Raw genomic sequence first — 16849 nt, forward strand, 5'->3', positions numbered from 1 at the left:
AACAGAGGGATCCTGGGTAACAATGATCATTGAAAATCATAAATAATATTTAATACAGGGATAAAATATATAATTTTTCACTCCATTTTGTTACATTTTTTTATTTTGGTCATAAAACAATTTGTAAATATCGCATTGTTACTTGTTACATATTGTTTTCCATTTTAAGCGCACATCGTTAAATGTAAATTTTCATTTTCATTTTCATAATTTATTTTATCTTTATTTTGTCAACAAAAGGAAAAAGCTAAAGTTTTATATAAAATTACTTCAGAAAAATATAGAGATTTACATGGAAAAATCAATTTACCTTTTAAATAGAGTAATTTTAATTTCTTTCTTAGTAAAAGGAAACTTGCTAAAACAATAATATTTTCATTAGGAGAAATTAAAAAGATGAAATGAGTGATAAAATTAAAACTTCCAGAATAAGTGTAAAACAACATTTTTATAAGTTAAAGTAACAAATAAAACTTCATGTTTATTTTTTTTTGAGTCATCAAAATGATGAAAAACTAGGTAGTTCACCCTGCAAGAATGAGTTTGTTTTTGGTTCCATAAACGGGGAAGAAATTTTGCAAGGATAGATTATGAAACATCATTTTCATAATTTTAAAATATATATTGGGAAATGATAACAATACAAGAATGACATTTTAGAAAACGAATCTCAATCCAACTTGCGTATACCTCCCTTTTTTACCAACAACGTCTTCCAAAATGTTGTCTCTAAAACATTTCTTTGCGTACAGGTTATATAAATATTTGCTTCTTTTATTATAATGGTAAAATTTGAATTTAAATCACTAATTTATCAAATGAGTTAAAATATATTTATGGGCACCACTTCAATCAATTTCTTATGTATAATACAGCATATAGATCAACAATCATTTATTTTTAAATAATATATAACAAAGATAAGAGTTAATTCCATCGTACATCCTCAAATTATGATCGTCATTTTAATTGGTCCCAAATTTTAAAAAATTCTATTTACATTTTCAATTTATCAATGTTATTATATCAATCAAGCTTCTTCTTTTTGGTCACTAAAATCTTTAAATGACACTTCAAACATTATGTAGCTAATTTAAAATGTAAATTTTAAATAAATAGAACATTGCCGCATAACTTTTAAAAACAAAAATTCAAAAAAAGAAGTTAATATTTTAAAAATATCTATTATACAATATTTGTTTTTGTTTTTAAATCATGTCACTTAACAAATAAACTACAATAGTTAATGTCGAGGGTGGCTCAAACTTTCATATGATTTACCTTCTTTCATATCATCTTTTTACTAGCTAATATGTTAAAAGTAAATAAAAAAAAAACTTATTTCCAACACGGTCTAGAAGCAAGGAATCATACAACTCAACCCAAACCAAGCAAAAACCGCGTTATTCCAATCCCACAACTACATTTTGATTTTAAAATATGAGCTTTCTTCTTCAAATTGTTTTGTTATATTTAAAAACTTCTCTCATAATACATCCTCTATTTTTTCCTCTAAAACAATTACTCTACTTTTAACGACTTCTTTTATTTTCTTAAATTTTTACAATGTATTATTTCATATTTTTTAACACTTTACCCTAAAATATAATGGGATAGTTGCTAATCTTCTCTCTTAACTAGGGACGAAGTCAGAAAATTCATTTTTAGGGACGATCGAAATTAAATTCTAATTTTTACGATAGTAAAAATATAATTTCACCATTTTGACAGTCTATATCTTTATAATTTTTAAAAGATTAATTTAAAATTTTAAAAGATTTAAACGAAAAATTTCCTATTCTAGGGGGGCCGAGGCCCCTGTTAGCTTCCTAGCTATGCTCCTGCTCTTAATTATTTGGTTGAAAATTTGATTCCAACGTATAGAAATGGAACATATTCATTGATCAATCATTTACCTTTTTAAAAACATCTACGATAAAAAAAGCTAATCATTATACTACTAATATTCGGACACAAAAAAAAAATTCTACACTAAAAACCAACCGTCCATTTGAATGAATAAATGTTAAAAAAAGGAAAAAGTCTAATTTTGTTAGATAAAATAAACACGTTAAAAAATGACATGCATTTATTTTGGGTTTGACCATAGAATTGTTTGCATGAAAAATTATGCGGAAGCAAGTCAAAGGCTTGGAGTTTACGGGGCTTTAAAGTTTAAACCGCGTCATTCGTTGAATAAATATTAAATAAAAATGAAGCCAAATATTTATGTAATTTTCACTTAATAATAACGCAGGGGGGCATTTATGGAACTTCGATACCCGTTTCTTATATTTAAAGTCCAGTTGCTAGAGGAAATAGGGACATTTAAAAGGAAAACAGAGGATAGCCAAATTTGAACATCAATAATAAGGGAAAGCAAGTTTTGCAAAACAGAGTAAAAGGGGGAAAAAGTTGAGAACAAATGGGAGATATTATTTTGTTTGTCGATAATTCCTCATCGAATCCTTCAATTTCACTCTGTAGAATTTGCCATGAAGAAGAGTTGGAAAGCTTTAAGAGCTTGGAAGTTCCTTGTGCTTGTTCAGGCACTGTTAAGGTAAAACGTTTTTCCCCCTTTCAGATTCCGATCATTGGGTTTTCCTTGTTTTGATGATTTGATTTTATCTGTTCGCAGTTTGCTCATAGAGATTGTATACAGAGATGGTGTAACGAGAAGGGAAACACGACTTGTGAAGTTTGTCTTCAGGTCTGAATCTTAATGATCATAGCAATAAAAAAAATTGTAAATATTTTCAAATTTGGTTATTATAGCAATTTGTTGTTTCTTTTTCTTAATTGTTGTGTTGATACGAAACCGGTTATTTGTTTTCTCAAACTCTTGTTTTGGACCTTGGGGTATTCAAAACTTGTTTCAATCTTTCTTTTTGTCCAAGTCTCCCTGTCATCTTCCATGTGGTTCAAGTTGGTTGCTATCGGATTCTTCATTATCAAACAAACTAAAGTATGGTTTCCAATTCTGGTTCCATTACTTCATTTAAATATCAATATCTCAGATTCCTGGAATTCTCTTAAAGAATGTTTTTAAAGAACTATTACTATGATTTATTTTCATCGGAAGTTTAAAATAAATAAAAAACGTTTCCAGAAGTTTATTTAATCTTTATTCAAGCGTTGATTATGAATAAAAAATTTTAATTGTATACTGCAGGAATATGAACCAGGATATACAGTAACAGTTCCTTCAAAGAAGGCTCAGCTGATTGAAGATGCAGTAACCATCAGGTATAATTTTAATTTTGTTTTCTCTATTCGTAATTTGTTGGCAATGGCGCAGGACTTGCCAGCTGCTGCTACGGTTTGAAAATTAATAAAAAAATTATCCACTTTTAACAAAAATGCATTCAACTTTATTTTATTTTATTTCTTATTTAACGTAAAAAGTTAGACATGCCTTTCCCCTAATCGTTTTTGTTGGATCTCAGAGATAGCCTACAAATTCCAAGAACAGAGGTTGAAGCAGAAGAGCAAAGATTAGTGGCATTGGCTGAGGAAAATGAATTGTCCGAATGTACTTCAGCTGCAGACAGAGGGGCATCTTGCTGCCAATCATTGGCCCTCACTGTATGTCTTTCATTTCTTTGCTATATCAATTGAGAACAGGATTTAGTCCAAAATCACCCCACCGGTAACAGGTAGTTGACATTTGATTATTATTATCGTGTTAATGTGTTTTTGGCAGTTTACTGTCGTCTTGCTGGTCAAACATCTCTTTGCTGTGCTGAATGGCGAAACTGATCATTACCCATTTGCACTTCTTACAGTATGTACCCTATCCCTTTTCTCCGTATGATCCTAAGAATAGTTTTGTAGCTTTTTCTAATCTATGTTTGTTTTTTTGTTTTTTTTTTTTGGCATATTTTGCAGATATTGTTTTTTAGAGCGACTGGCATTATACTGCCAATGTACATATTGATTCGGGTAATTACAGCTATTCGGAACAGCATTCGGCGACAGTTGCATGTCAGTTCCCTATCTCATTTACCCTTTTTAAACATCAACGTAATTATTTACAAAATCTGTAGCTTCAACTAAATACCACAATTTTCACAGGTTAGCGACGAGGATATCTCCAACTCTGATGATGAAGACAGTGTTGAGCAGCTTCAAAATGTCTGACAATCTTACAACTATACATATATACAAGTTTTCCAATCACTTCCTACTTGTAATCCCAAATCCCCCCCGATTCTTTTAGAATGAAAATATGAATAGAGGCCCCCAAAGAAAGAAATATGAATAGAGAAAAGGAAAAATATTAGAAAAAAAACATGGATTTTGTGTACAGATTGGTGGGCCGTAGCTTGCTTTTCTTTTCTTTGTTTTTTTTTAAAGGAGGATTATAATTTGCCAATCCACCCACCAATGTACTATATAATAAGAAATTTAAGAAATGCCAGGAAGGCCTAATTGGTGCTAACCGCCCTTTTTTTTTTGGGGGGGGGGGGGGACCAATATGTACATGCTTTCAAAATAATGCAGTTGCTCATACACCAAAAAGAATTCTTACAAGTTCAGTTGATCAAAACGCTTAAATCCTGTTGGGTCAAAATTTCTCCATTGACAAATAGTAATTTTCCATTCAGGAGGCCAAAACTAGCACATAAATTCTATGACTCAATGGCAGGCGGGCACAATGCATCTCACACGTTCCAGCTCATAGTGGCAGGGTTTGGTCGACCAAAAAGTTAGAAAGTAGTCGCATCATATTCATATTACTGTATCTTAAAGTGGGCAAAACGAATGATTGACAATGGCATAACTATCAAATACATCATCAATTTACTAGGAGATGGTTCCATTGATGTTGCCCTCCTATATTAAAGTTAAGTCAAGGAGCTAACAGAACATAATTGCCATCAAAAGTGTTTAAACCTTGAAATACATTAAAAGAAAAGAAAAAACTAAAATTGTGCAAATAATTGATTAATGGTTCGAAAAATTCATTCACCAGATTCGCTATAAACAAACGCCTTTCAACAAAGCCTATTCTATAAGTTTGTAGGTAAATATGAACAAATTCAACGAAAAGCTTATAGGAAAACGTGTGAAAAAGGTAAAGGACTAATACAAGTAGAAAAGCCATAAATATAAGCACTGGATAACTTTTGTGCATGGTTATAATTTGCTAAAAGGCTCCAAGAAATACAATTCTTGATAGGCTGATGGGGTTCTCTCCTTTATCCTTTTTTGCGTGTTCTTGACATAAAAAACATATCTACTTAAAACAAACAAGTACAAACATGCTCCAAAGTCTATCAGTTCCAAATCTATTTCACAATGCATTTTTTGTTCAACATAATGCTATAAATAGCTGATTCACGTTTCTTCAATGACACAGGAGGGTGACAAGGTTGAAAACTAGAATAATTCCATACATTGTTTTTTACCTAAGTACTAGTTGATCTTAGCTTTCTTGGGCTTGATATTAGACTTCTTGGGTTCTTCTTCTTCGTCGTCTTCAGAAGAGCCTTCAACCAATTCATCAGGGACATCATTGGGAACGTTGTGTTTGGTAATATAATCCTTCAATATGCTCATACTTTCTTCTTTCATTGAAGACAGCTGCTCAGACAGAGCACCGACCTTTTTTGCATTCACTGTGTAGAATTCAGAACCAAGCCTAAGTGAGGCTTTAACTTTCGGTTGACCCTCCATTATCACAATCTCTACAATTTTTAGGCAATTCAATAATTAGTAGAATCCCACCAACGCAGGCATGAAAATTATTAATCCAGAAGCCCCATAATAACTAGAACAGAGATGAGTATGAAGGATTCTTCCCTTGTTTTCAACTATACTTTTTTTTGTTTCAAGTTTGTATGCATTAATTGTAGAACTGTTGCTCTACAACATTATTCACTACCAAATTGGGTAAAGGAAATGGGCATAAATGCGGAAAGACGAAAAAGGAAAACATAGAGGAGAAAGAGAATACATTAGTTACCTGAGAATCAAAGAAGCTCTTTCTTTCTGGGTGTGAGTTTCTCCGCTGTTCCAAGACGGCAGGTGTTACCAAAGTTTTGGCGTTTGGCTCTAGATTTAGGGTTTTTGATTTTGTTGAAACGACGCCACTTTGACTTCTCTAGCCTCAAATTCTGATAAACCGGGGGCCAAAGTTTACATTTGAGTTTTATCGGTTTGTTTTTTATTTGGGTAAATTACATTAATAGTCACTTAGCTTTTAAAAATAACAAATCAGTTAATAATGTTATCTAAAAGTAACAAATCAATCACCACTAACGATTTTGGTTACAGGTCTAACGGAACAAATGACGTGACTAATTAACTTGCCACAGTGGAAACCCAATTTAAAAACCAAACAGAGCATGTTGTAGGATTTTCTTTTCTATAAAAGGAAGAGATGAAATCAAAGACAGGAATAGAAAGAATTTTAATTTTTGAGTTAATGATTTTATGGGTTTTTTTCTTATTGTAGAAGAGAGATGAAAAGAGAGATATGAATTAAATTCTTGGGTTAATGATGGTTTTATGGGTTTTAATTTGTGGGTTAATGGAAGTTTTTTAAATTTCTCGTTAATGAATTTTTTGGGTAAAAATTTTATTTTATTTTTCTCTCCCGTTAAATGCCAGCTCATTTTTCCGTTAGGCCTGTAACGGAAAATGGTTAGTAAAACTGATTTGTTATTTTTTAAAAGTTGAGTGACTATTGATGTGATTTATCCTTTTGTTTATTTAACGAATTTTTTTTGTTGTAATGATATTCATTGTTGAAACCAATAACTAAGTTTTTACGTGTGGGTGCTTTTCGAATAGATGAATTGTTAACTATAAAATGTGCATCATTTTGTATGAAGGATTAAATGCCTAATCTCATAATTAAGAGATCATTTATTTAATGAAATGATCGAGAATAAAACAACTTTTCTTAACTAGGTAAATTTTTGGGGTGATTAATATATAAAATTTCAATTAATTTATCTTTTGAGATTATTAGTTATTACAGTATAATGCAGCCTTCTTATAAAAAATAAACATATTAAAATAAAAATTACAAGACAAGTTGGTTGAAGAAAATTTTAATTTATATTTTTATAATTTTTAATAATTAAGCTTAAATGGGCATGTAAAGACTCGAATCATGACATATAAGGCATTTCTCCGCATGTCAAGTCCATTTTTATTTACATGTTCTATATTGGCACTTTTCTTGAGCCTTTTAAATATCACCAACTAACGCGCTCTTGACTCTATGAATTAGGCCTACAAGGCATATGCTCATGGTATGTAAGCTCTCAACAGAATATTAGAGATAAAATCTTTCATTGAAATAAAATATCTTCGATTGTTGGGAGATTGATAGACTAATCAAAGAATATCATTAGAAAATTTTCTTTTAAAAGAATCCACTGATTTAATTTATTTATCTCATTTTTAATTTTAAAAGTAAATTATATAGACTTGGTGAGGTTTTCAGTGCCGTGTGCAACTTTTTGGGCAATAACATCGACCAATGATTATACAAGGATATTGAGAATGTGGTGGCCTTTGGTTTCGAGATTGGAGGGTGCCCCTTCCCTTCTTGCTTTTTTTTTTTATCTTCCCTCTCGAGGCGCCAACACAAATCGCCATATAATTGGTTATTAAACTCGCCAAATGTAACTACCCCTATTTTTATTCACAAATTTGCTTATATATTACTTACAAGCCAGTTATTAAGAATCACTGCAAAACATGTTTTTCATTTTAAGGATTTAACAAATCCTGCACAACTCAATTTTTAATATTAAAAATATAAAATATACATATATCTTTTAATTCTTAAATAAAATAGGATATATTTTGAAGAGATTATTCTTTTTTCTTTGAAAAGTTAAAAAGATTATTCTTTCCTTGAAAAAGAATTTACCTACTTTGTATTTTTATGATTTAACAAAAAAAAATCAAATGGGAAAAGTATTATCATATTTATTTTCAATGTATTTTAAATTTAAAAAACTGAGAGTTAAAGTAAAATGACAAGTCTTTTCTATATTAACTAATAAACTTAAACTCATGACCAATCGTATACCCCATTCTAAATAAACATACAAAACCAAAATAAAATTTCAAAAAATGAACTACCATCCTATTTTTTATGGCTTCTGCTTATTTCGATTTTATTCAGCATTTTATTTCTGACGATTGGCGAAGCTTGGTCTCTCTAAATTGCGGACGTACATGCTAACTGCAGGGATGTTGCACCTAAGCTCTGTATCTTCGTCCTTCAAAATGACCATCCGATCAAACTATTTTATACTTAGGGTCTATTTGATTGCCAGTAAAATATTTTCCGTAAAATGATTTCAGGAAAATGTTTTACTTTTCTGTAAAATGATTTACTGGAAAATATTTTCTGATGTTTAATTGAATCTGTGTAAAATATTTTCGGCTGTTTGACAGATTTCTTAGAAATATTTTTCGAAAAAATTGTTTTTACATATATTGATATATATTAATAATTTTTTCATATTTTAAATTATTTTTACATATATTGCAATGATTTATTTATAATAATACTCAATTATTAAGCTACAATATTAATCGTTATAAATTAAAAAAAATTAATATCAAATAAATTATTTGTAATTGTGTTAAAAAAACAAGTATTGAATAATTAAAAAACAAGTTACTGGAAAATCGATAAACAAAATTAATTTTCTACCGGAAATGAAGGAAGGAATGAAGGAGGCAATAGAGATGAGAGCACGGAAAATGTCTTACGAAAATTGAAAGGGTAAGACATTTTCTCTAAAATATAACCCATTTTTCCTTGTTTTAGAGTTTATTTTCTAAATGGAAAATGTTTTCCGCCAATCAAACGCTGGAAAAATTGGAAATAATTTTCTGGAAAATCAATTCCTTCAATCAAACAGACCCTTAATTCTATTCAATTCAATTCTCACATAACTATTCCATTACATCTCTATTCAATTCCAACAAGCTAAACATGTGCTGAGAGGGAAGGGCGAATTCAGTACGAGAATGCAGTAAGTTGGACAATCATTATCTCTTTCGCTATTAGTAGAGAGTAAAAGTTGAAACAGAAACGTTTTTTATCTTGCTGCATGTGAAGAACATAATCACTTGCAATCTTACAGTCAAACAAGGTTCAAACTCAACTCTGCAAATACTAACTACTAACTTAAAATGGTACAGCGGACAACTATCTCTTAATTTCGAACTTGGCAGCAGATGGATGCAGCTTACTCTTCCAAGTGATTTTATAGCAACTTCAAGCATCTATAAATCGGATATCAAAAGTGTGGGGATGTATCTGCCACACGTTTAAGGCAGCATATTCCTCTAAACATTCTTTCAACTGAGCTTCGCTATATCCCTGTCAAATCCAAACAAAAAATCTTTAAGCTTTACATAAACTTGACAACCAAAATTATACATTTCAGTTTTGAGTGGCATTCATTGTGGAATAACATTTCACTTTCCCAAATAATAAGCAACAATAACTCAAGTTCAACTGTTTGTATCGAGAACAAACCTTTCTAGATATCCAATTCAATGCATGGGCATAGCTCACGTCCATCTTGTTAGCCCTTGCAGCTTCATCTCGTAATATTGAATATATATCAGAAATGGCATCCAGACCAGACTTCTGACGATCATCAGAATACAAGGAGAATTTTGACATTTGCATCAGCCTAAGAGCCTCATCCACATCACTCTGGGCCACAGTTTCAGAGAAACGAAGCCGTGCTAGTGCCTGTGATAAAATTATATCAACTTCATGTAGATTGCAATTCCAACAAAAAGAAAACAGCTCCACCCAGGAGCAGATGTTTTTGCACAACACACTCTTATTGTCAATCTACATGGCATTCTTCTTGACGAATGCTCAGTAAAGTAAAGAAAATCAGGACTTACTGCTGATATTCGAAGAATGCTCAGTAGGGTCCTCACAGTAGTATAAGAATGAGGTGTACTTGATTTAGCTTCTTCTTGACGAATGCTGGAATAGGCTGTAGCAATATACTCTTCTAGCTCCTTTGGAACATAAGGAGACAATCTTCTTGCAGCAGAAATATATGCACTGCAAACAAAAATCATAAAACCAGATAAAATAATAACTAAAGAAATCAAGGCTTCTAGACAAAAATCGTGACAAACATGATGCTGGAACTTCAAAGAAAATCAAGATATCAATACATGTAACTACCCAAATATTCATAAAACAAACAGGAAGAGTCAACTATAAAGTTCTTAAAAGTTTTCCATGTAAAAGCAATTACTGTGCTTACCGAAGAACAGATGGTTCAAGTGGAGTGAAGCCAAGTGCAGGAGATTCTTTATTCTGGTGCACATAAACAACATGCCTTGCCATCTCAAGATCACTATCCATATCTGCTCGATCCAAGATCAACCACAGAATATCAAATCTTGACAGAAGGGCTGGAGGGAGATTGATGTTTTCAGCTGGCGTTCTGCGTAGGTCATATCTTCCCCTTCACAACAAGTTATATGATTCAAGTTAATAAAATGCTCTTCTTTTCTCTCCCCCCCCCCCCCCCGGCACCCCACTTATTTCCATTGCCAAAAACAATAAGTCGCAATAAGAATTAGAAAAACTTTGAAGGACCTGAAATATTTTTACCAGGCTGGATTAGCAGCAGCAAGAATTGCAGTTCTTGCATTCAAAGATGTGGTGATCCCTGCCTTTGCAATACTCACAGTCTGCTGCTCCATAACTTCATGTATTGCTGTTCGATCAGATTCATCCATCTTATCAAACTCATCAATAGCACATATACCCATATCTGCTAACACCTGAAACAGAACCAAGATGTCTCTCTTAAACCATAGGAACCTTGAAAATGATAATCAGATAAAAGGGATAATATTTGAGACTAATGATAATTAGATGAAACAGATTATATTTCAGATCAGATATATTAAATGCACGTGTAAAACAAAACCAACTTAAAAGTATAACTATTAACAGAACAAGGCATAATTTGTAACATGGGTGATACAGACAAAAGGTTGGCATGATATACGTGGTCCTTACTGTAAGCAATTATTGTTGCCATATTCTTCTATGCTTTCTCATACCATAAACATATCCACTTGAATACAATAAATTATAGTACAAAGAAAAGAACACATCTCACCAGGGCTCCCCCTTCCAAGACCATCTCATTTGTGACAGGATCTTTCTGCACAGCTGCAGTTAGACCAACTCCACTGCTTCCTCGGCCAGTGGTATAGACTCCCCTGGGTGCTACATTTATAATGTGCTTGAGAAGCTGACTTTTGGCAACACCAGGATCACCCATCAAACAAATATGCAAATCTCCTCTGATCTGCAATGTAACCAAGTAATTCATTGAAACGCTATTAGTATGTTCAAATGAGAAATACAAATGGTAGGTATTAATTAAAGAAGATTCTTTGATGGTAGGAAAGAAAAGGGGGTGATGAAATTGATGCCATATAGCTCAGGTAGGAAAGAAAAAAGGGTGATGAAATTGATGCCATATAGCTCAAGGGCATAACTTGAACTCTCCAAGTAAAATAATAATAAAAGGAATTGGCCAACCTTTGTAGTGAGCCATATTACTAGTGATAAATGATAAGCAAAAAAATTACTGCCAACAAATACAATAGAACATAAGGTGACATATTACCTTCATCCCATCCTTTAGTTTCCGGTGTGGAGCACCCACAAGAAGAAGAAGCAAAGCTTTTTTAACATCTTCATGTCCATAAATTTCAGGTGCTAATGACCGTGCCAACTTGTTATATATATCACCATCCTCAGCTAATCGTGCAATTTGCTCTTCTTCATCTCCCCTAAGTTCATACCTGCACTTGAGGATTATTGAGTGTAAATACATGCACGCACATATTGTAAGGATAGTTGAAAATAATTTGTTTCAGTGAATGGAGACAACCGAGACCCCCATATCAGATGTCCTCTATGCAAGCTAACATACTGACTTTAGAAAGCATAAAGATGGATATTAACCACAAGTGCCTTCCAACGATGAGATCAGAAAAGCAGCTTACTCTTCATATTTTTTCTTGAAATGGGTGACAGACATGGCTTCCAAATAGGTATCTGCAACTAATCCAGCACGCATTGCCCTAAACCCAGTGTAAGGAATGGGAAGAAAGATGCCTGATAATTCAACAACATCACCTGGAGCAACCTGAATTTGACAAACAAGGTAACACAAATTCATTGTCAGCAGAGTTAGATTTCATTATAAACAGTATTGATGTTGTCCCCAGCCATGAAATGCAGTGTTGCAAGGGAGGAAAGGGGAAAGGAAACAGGTGCAATGTCTACATAAAGAAGTTTCAGGAAATCAATTTTTTGGCACTTCAGCTACATGTAATCAACATGACAACCAACCTTTCTCGTCATTTCCCCTCTAAAATGAACTGTCATAGACCGCGGAATGTGGCCTTTGGGAACATGCTCCGCCAACTCTTGAATCTTGGCCTGGAAAATTTAATATTACACATTACAAACAATGCAGAGTAATTCATTGCTATTATCTTAAAAAACCATGTTGATCTATAACCTCTTGGAACTTCAAAAACTTGGATGCTCTAAGTTGAAGGATAAGATTCCCTTTTTTCCTGTTCACTGAACAACGCCTTGAGGGGCACTCATACAAGGGCATGAATGCTCGAGCAGTTACATCCTGTTTGGCACACAATGGAAAGAGAAAAAAATGTTACAGGAAAATACACCAAGCCAACATTTTAAGGTCCCTTGCAAACCAGTTAAAAGGATAACCATGTATATGATATCTAGCTTAACAGGGCACTATTTTTAGATTACTATTCAACTATCAAATTAGGCAAAATTGTATTAAACGAAGAAAATATATGTTTTTTTGGTAGAAATATATTCATGTGGTAGATGTTATCCCATTCCAAGACCAAAGCATGCTGCAGGCTAGTCAAAACTTACATTTGACTCATAAATCGACAACAAATGACTTCAGGTATCCAGAATCAAATATAAGCCTTACAACTGAAGTATATCATCCTTAGCATCTCAACCAATCCCTAGTGGCAAAGAGAAAATTTAATGCTTAGACATAAAACCTGACAATTAGTTACCTGATAAATTTCACAACCACATTCTTCACATGTGTAGACAGCTACCTGCATCAGAGGCTTAACATCCGAACAACGAGTCACAATACCAGATATTCGTACAAGCTGGCCAATATATGAAGCCTTCACCTCCCTAATGGTAAACGGCCTCCCCTTTGAAGGTGCTCTGATATAAACTTCACTGGATATAAAAAAGTGAACATAACCAACGCAGTTCTAAGTATCCTAAAAAGAATCAGTTCTCACACAATTTAAACAGCGTATACGCATAATAAAGCATGCTAAACATATCTCTCGTACAGATATCTTAAAAGATCAAATTATTAAAATACTAGAATAAGTTCTTCCCACAAAATTTCCACTAATGCACACCATTTTGGGGGCTTCCACTTAGCTAGCCACCAATTGCGACAACAAACTTTTGAACTTAAGCTGTAAGCAATGGAAACTTTTTTAATCCCAATGGTTTAGTCATATTAACTCTTTCCTGTACCTCCTTTTTTTTTTCTTTGCTAACCAACATAAACTCAAAATTATTATTATTAAAACCCAAAAGGGTAGAAGTAACCAACAGGTTAGTAAAACATGAGCTCCAAATGCACTGCTACAAGAACAATAAAATGCCAACATAAACTCAGCAATTATATATTATCCCCTAAAGGAAGAATTTAGGACACGTTTAAATGTGTCAAGAGTAAAAGAATTAGTTCTTGAAGCATACTAGTAACGTTTAATCTCTGGAGGCATCTTCTGACGCGGATCAGACCCATCTGTATTATTGGTAGCGTCCTCGGCTCTCTGTGTCATCAATATATCATGATCATCATCATGAAATGCCTCAGTAGGCTCCGGTAAAAGCTCGTCAATTGCACCTGCGAAAATTTCAATGTATCTCCGAGTGTTCTCAGTAACCCGCTTCAAAAATTCCTCATCCAAGTCTTTATACTGCAAAAAGGGAATTAGCAGCCAATGAAATAAATTAAGTTTTAAAAAAACTAAAATAAATTAAGAGGAAAATAGGAAGAATCATACGTTAAATAGGTCCTCGAGATCGATCTGTACTGCTTTAATTTTACGATTCGCGACCTCTTGCTGAAATGGAGAAAAGGATAAGGGTTATAAATAATTAGGCAAGAGAACTAAAAAAGAATACAAGTACTATTTTCCTTTTTGTATTCAAGTAGTAAAAAACAAAAAGAGATCTAGGGTTTAGAGTTGGTAAGGATGAAGGGAAATAAAAGAGGGAGGCTCACAAGGATGTCCATGTATTTTGCGTCGCCATTTGCGTCTGCGAAGTTTGAGATGAAATCTTTGGCGATAGCTGTCGATAAATTAGGGGGGGGGAAAGAAAGCCAAAAATCAGTGAAGGGATGATGCAGCAGAGATGGAAAGAGGGATGGGGGAGACGAGTACCTTTGTCTGCGTCGAAGTTGAGGTCCTTCATGGTTCCTTCACTGAACGTGTGAATGAAATGAGATAGTGAACTGAGCGAGAGCGAGAGCGAGAAAAGAGATGTGAGGGAGAATATGGGAATTAGGCAGTGAAAACAATGAGATTTTGGCGGCAACAAGATGAGGAGGGAAAGAGGGTTTGGGCGGGAAAAATGTTCATGCTATGGATACGGTACAGCCAGGTGTATTTTGTGAGTTTGTGAGAGAGTGGGTGACGGTCATGTGCGTTCATGATGATTCTATCAAAATTATGGGCTGTGATTGATTTTACCGCAGAGCAAGAAGAATAAAAATAAAAACTTGTGGCTGCTGGGATTCGAGCCCAGGTCTCTACGGCCACAACGTAGAATTCTAACCACTAAACTACAGCCACTAGGTTACTTTGTTGGTACATTTATTTGAAGTTGACAAAGCAACAAATAAATTATTTATTAAAACTACTCATAAAATAAAAATATATATACTATTAATGCAGCGAATAGTAATCCAAATTAACTAATCACTTTCCAAATGGTATCAAAACATAATCTGCTTAATCATTCATTTCAACCAATATTATTTAAAGATTTTGAATACATTATAGCAATATAAGGTTACAAAATAATGATTCCTATGTGGCATAATTTATAAACAGTCATTTTCACAATAATAATCTATCACGTGTCGTTGGTAATTATATTTAAAAAATTAATTCAAAGCAAATTCTTTATATTTTTTAATATCTCAAAAAATTAGAATAAAAATAACAATTTAAGGCAAATCCTTTATAAAGATATATTTTCATTAATTCATTACATGTTGCTTACGAAAAAACAAAAATAAAAAACAATTCATGTTATATTTTATTTGTTAATTAATTTTAAAAAACTATATTTATTATTCATAATATTGACGCATTTAAATTTATTTTGTTTTTAATATATTATTATACGTTATATTTTTGTTGAATAAAATTAATAACTTTTATGAATACAAAATTATACATATATAAATGTACTTTATTTTTATATCAAGTTTTTGTGTGATATTTATCTTAAATAATAGATGCTCTAAATGTGCATGGATGCATTAAATATGCCCTAATTTTTTTAAAATTAATTATAATCCTATCTATAATTATGTTAAATAAATTATAAGAAATACAAACTATAAAACAAATTGACATAAATATATAGGGCAATTTACCAAAAAAAGCTTTTTTTTTTAATTATCGAAATGGGCCCGGTATTTTATTATTTACCAGAATGGGCCTTTTCCGGCAAATCGCATCCACGTCAGCACGATGTCAGGGGACATGCAAGGAAGTCGCGCCACGTCGGTAGCGCTTTGTTGACGTGGCAACAAATCGCGTCCACGAGGGCGATTTGTTGCCACGTCGACAAAAGCGCTACCGTGTGATGTGACTTGCCCTCATACAGTGAACAAAGGCAATATCAAAAATTTGACCGTTGCCCCCCCCCCACACGGTAAAAAAAAAACTATAAATACCCCACCCTTTTTTTTTCACAAACTAATCCTCTCTCAATTTTCAGGACTTATTGTAGCAAAAGCGGGTCCACGAGGGCACGATTTCACAAATTCTTCTCAAATAGCATCCTGCTAGAAGCGATTTTATACTATTTGCTCAGAAACGTCAACTCGAAATTATTTCTTCCAGGACCTACCGTAGCAAAAGCGCGTCCACGAGGCCACGATTTCCCAAATTATTATCAAACATCATCCTGCTAGAAGCGATTTTATACTATTTGCTTAGAAACGTCAACTCGAAATTATTTTTTCAGGACCTACTGTAGCAAAAGCGCGTAAACATGGGCGCGACTTATTTGTTTACTTTTTTCTACAAAACCCTAAAAACTCTAAACCTTAAACCCTAAAATCTAAAAACCTAACGTGGGAAAAACGGGCAAATCGCGTCCCCCGTAACGCGCTACGTTAGGAAATCGCGTCCACGTCAGCGCGCTTTGCTGACGTGGCAACAAATCGCCCCCTCATGGACGCGATTTTTCAGAAAATGGCCTATTCCGGTAAATAATAAAATACCGGGCCAATTTCGGTAAATTTATAAAAAAATTAAGCTTTTAGTAGTAAATTGGCCAAATATATATAGTAATTTTTTAAACTTAAAATATATTTTTAAAAATTAACTTTTACCTTCTACAATATTAAAATTAATTTACATCAAATTTTTAAACTTAAAAATATTTTTTAAACAAATAAAACATTAATTAATTTAAACAAAAACAAAATTTAAAAAGTATTATATTGATGCACACAAACAACTCGCTCCA

General features: G+C 32.9%; 2 protein-coding genes and 1 non-coding gene across 3 annotated transcripts; 1 reads left to right on the top strand and 2 right to left on the bottom strand.

Moving 5' to 3' along the window:
- Nucleotides 1-2321: 2321 nt before the first annotated feature.
- LOC105802958 (uncharacterized) lies at nt 2322-4441 on the top strand. The gene is made up of 7 exons (XM_012634881.2): nt 2322-2560; nt 2639-2710; nt 3173-3246; nt 3447-3585; nt 3704-3784; nt 3889-3984; nt 4075-4441. The coding sequence occupies exons 1-7, from the start codon at nt 2426-2428 to the stop codon at nt 4138-4140; spliced, it is 663 nt and encodes a 220-aa protein (XP_012490335.1). The 5' UTR covers nt 2322-2425; the 3' UTR covers nt 4141-4441.
- A 4575-nt stretch (nt 4442-9016) lies between these two features.
- On the bottom strand, nt 9017-14688 carry LOC105802957 (DNA replication licensing factor MCM7). The gene is made up of 15 exons (XM_012634880.2): nt 14524-14688; nt 14364-14431; nt 14143-14202; nt 13832-14055; nt 13114-13291; nt 12567-12689; nt 12395-12484; nt 12046-12188; nt 11664-11841; nt 11148-11339; nt 10631-10803; nt 10278-10481; nt 9904-10069; nt 9521-9742; nt 9017-9361 (listed from the first exon to the last, which is right to left on the bottom strand). The coding sequence occupies exons 1-15, from the start codon at nt 14552-14554 to the stop codon at nt 9257-9259; spliced, it is 2157 nt and encodes a 718-aa protein (XP_012490334.1). The 5' UTR covers nt 14555-14688; the 3' UTR covers nt 9017-9256.
- Nucleotides 14689-14862: 174 nt separating this feature from the next.
- Nucleotides 14863-14934, bottom strand: TRNAH-GUG (transfer RNA histidin (anticodon GUG)). Its single transcript has one exon. It is a non-coding gene; the product is annotated as a tRNA-His (tRNA).
- Nucleotides 14935-16849: the final 1915 nt, after the last annotated feature.

Source organism: Gossypium raimondii, chromosome 11 (genome assembly GCF_025698545.1).
Source record: "Gossypium raimondii isolate GPD5lz chromosome 11, ASM2569854v1, whole genome shotgun sequence".
In the NCBI taxonomy this organism is placed as follows: Eukaryota; Viridiplantae; Streptophyta; class Magnoliopsida; order Malvales; family Malvaceae; genus Gossypium; species Gossypium raimondii.